This window comes from Alosa alosa, chromosome 7, assembly GCF_017589495.1.
Source record: "Alosa alosa isolate M-15738 ecotype Scorff River chromosome 7, AALO_Geno_1.1, whole genome shotgun sequence".
Taxonomy (NCBI): Eukaryota; Metazoa; Chordata; class Actinopteri; order Clupeiformes; family Clupeidae; genus Alosa; species Alosa alosa.
This window is the reverse complement of record NC_063195.1, coordinates 8,621,279-8,623,778: the sequence shown is the minus strand read 5'-3', so window position 1 is coordinate 8,623,778 and position 2,500 is coordinate 8,621,279. Positions and strand designations below refer to the sequence as shown.

Genomic DNA, 2,500 nt, shown 5'->3' with positions numbered 1-2,500 from the left:
TTCACCTCCGCCAGGCTGCGTAGGAGGCTGATACACCTGTCCGGGGCGATGTCTGTGTCCAGCAGTGCTCGGACGTACTCCACGACCTTCTTCAGGTCAGGACACGTCTCCGGGAGCAGACCTAAGATAATTGTGAAAAAAAACACTGTTCTTCCAGTATCCAACAAAAAACATATATTTTTATATATCATCAATTTTTGTATTCTTTTTATATCAACATTTATACTTATATCATTTGTCATGCTTGAGGTTTAATTAAATTAATTTGATGGGAAAAGAAGCATCGAGGTTTAATGAAATTAAATTGATGGGAAAAGAAGCATCTAACAGTGAAATCTACAAGTTCAAATATGTAACACAAAAGATATTTGTACGGAATCAAGTCAGCAGCCGTGGCCTACTGGTTAGTGCTTCGGACTTGTAACCGGAGGGTTGCCGGTTTGAACCCTGACCAGTAGGCACGGCTGAAGTGCACTTGAGCAAGGCACCTAACCCCTCACTGCTCCCCGAGCGCCGCTGTTGTTGCTGGCAGCTCACTGCGTCGGGATTAGTGTGTGCTTCTCACCTCACTGTGTGTTCACTGTGTGCTGAGTGTGTTTCACTAATTCACGGATTGGGATAAATTTCCCTCACGGGATCAAAAGAGTATATATACTATACTACAGATACTTTTTTTCTCTTCCTGTTAGGCAGCATACCTAGCAGGAGCTCCTGGCTGGACTCCAGACACAGACCCACGAGGAAACGCAGGAAGTGGTCCATGTGTCCATCTGCGGTCTCCACTACTCTGTCCACGATGCTCTTCAGCAGGCCCAGCGAGACAGCGGCATCCTCGCTCTCGTTCTGAAGGTTGTTCTTCTCCGAGGGGCTAATCTCAAAGATGTGTTTGATGGAGGACAAGACGCCCTTTCGGTTCTTGCCAGACTGTCCGCTGTGCTGATCTCTGGACGTGTTCCGCAGGAACGTCTCCAGCGGCTCGGTGTTGCAGCTCGCGGCGCAGTGGATCACGAAGAAGGCGGCCAGGAACTCCAGAACGCTCAGGTGGGCAAAGCCGAACACCCTCGGCGCCTGCTGCGTCTTGAGCCGGCAGTCCTCCTCGCAGAAGATCTCCCGGAAGATGACCGAGTAGACGGTGGCGTCGCCCACGCGAAACCCGCACGCCATGAGATCGTCCTCGTACAGCCACAGCTTGCACTGCTGCTGCAGCTGCGTGAAGGCCAGCTCGGAGAGCCTCACGATGACGTCCATCTTGTACTCCAGCAACGTCGCCACGTCAGTTCCCTCCTCCCCCTCAAACATCTCGTTCTCCAGATGCACCTGCCTGAGCAGGAGCTGAGTGACCAGCTCGGTCAGAGTTTGGGGCAGTTTTGCACCGTCGTCCTGCCCCAGCATGTGCTGAGTCACCGTGGCGACTATAGAACAGACCGCTGGTATTTGGCACATGATGTGCAGGCTTCGGCATGACTTAATGTGAGGCATGATTTGATCGACTTTGTGCTCGTCTGCGATTCTTTTTCGGAGGTACTCCTCCTTCTGCGCGTCACGAAAGCCTCGTATCTCTGTGTATCGGTCGACGTACTTCGCCGGGATCTGATCGGCCGCTGCCGGTCGTGACGTGATCCACACGTGAGCGGACGGGAGCAGGTTGCCCTGGACGAGGTTGGCGACCAGCACGTCCACAGCGGCGAAGCTGTTGGTGTCGCACAGCGCGTAGCCGGGCTGGAAGCTCAGCGCCAGCTGACTCTCGTCCAGGCCATCGAGGACCAGCACCACCTTACACTCCTCGTACAGCCGCGGGTCCGTGAGCTCGGCGAGCTCGGGGTGCAGCTCCGTCAGCAGCTGTTGGAGGCTCCGCCAGGTGTGCTCCGTCAGGTTCAGGATCCGGAACGGCAGCACGAACACGAACTCCACATCCTGGTTCGCCCGCCCCTCCGCCCAGTCCAGGACGAACTTGTGCACGGACACGGTTTTCCCGACGCCAGCGACGCCGGTGGTCAGCACCGTCTTGACGTACGCCTCTCTCCCGGGCGAGGCTTTGAAGATGTCGTTGCAGCCGATCCCCGCGGCGGCGGTTCCGCTCGGTTCTGTTTGGACCTTGGAGGCTTGTTCCACCCTCCAGACCTCGTGTTCCTCGGCCTGGTCCTCCTCGCTCTCCCCCTCTGTGCTGTGGAGCTCAGCGTAGACGTCACGGAGGAGTGTCTGTGTTCCGCCATCCCTGATGTGCTCAAACCTCTTCCTCAGTCGGTCTTTGTAATCCTGAACTACACTCTGCACAGCAATGGCCCCTTTCAGCAGCAAGGAGGGAAGAGAAGTGAAGAGTTCATTTGCCAAGACAGATATCTCCATTTTTATTCATTTTCATAATATTTTTTTTTACTTCCAGCTAATATCACAAAATGCTATAGGGCCTATCTTTAGAAATATTCTTTAAATATACTACCATTATACTATCTCTAATATCAAAAGTGCAGTTAGTTTGTTTTGATTGATTAAAATGTTT

The 2,500-nt window shown here is 53.2% G+C and overlaps 1 protein-coding gene across 1 annotated transcript in view; it reads right to left on the bottom strand.

Moving 5' to 3' along the window:
* The window catches only part of LOC125297529 (NACHT, LRR and PYD domains-containing protein 3-like), a 12,925-nt gene that overhangs the window by 4,736 nt on the left and 5,689 nt on the right, over positions 1 to 2,500 (bottom strand). Inside the window, exons 4-5 of the mRNA XM_048247923.1 lie at positions 699 to 2,285; positions 1 to 121 (exon numbers count right to left, since the gene is read on the bottom strand). The exon at positions 1 to 121 is cut by the window's left edge and continues 118 nt beyond it. Coding sequence (XP_048103880.1) covers positions 1 to 121; positions 699 to 2,285 — 1,708 coding nt within the window. The remainder of the gene's footprint in view (positions 122 to 698; positions 2,286 to 2,500) is intronic.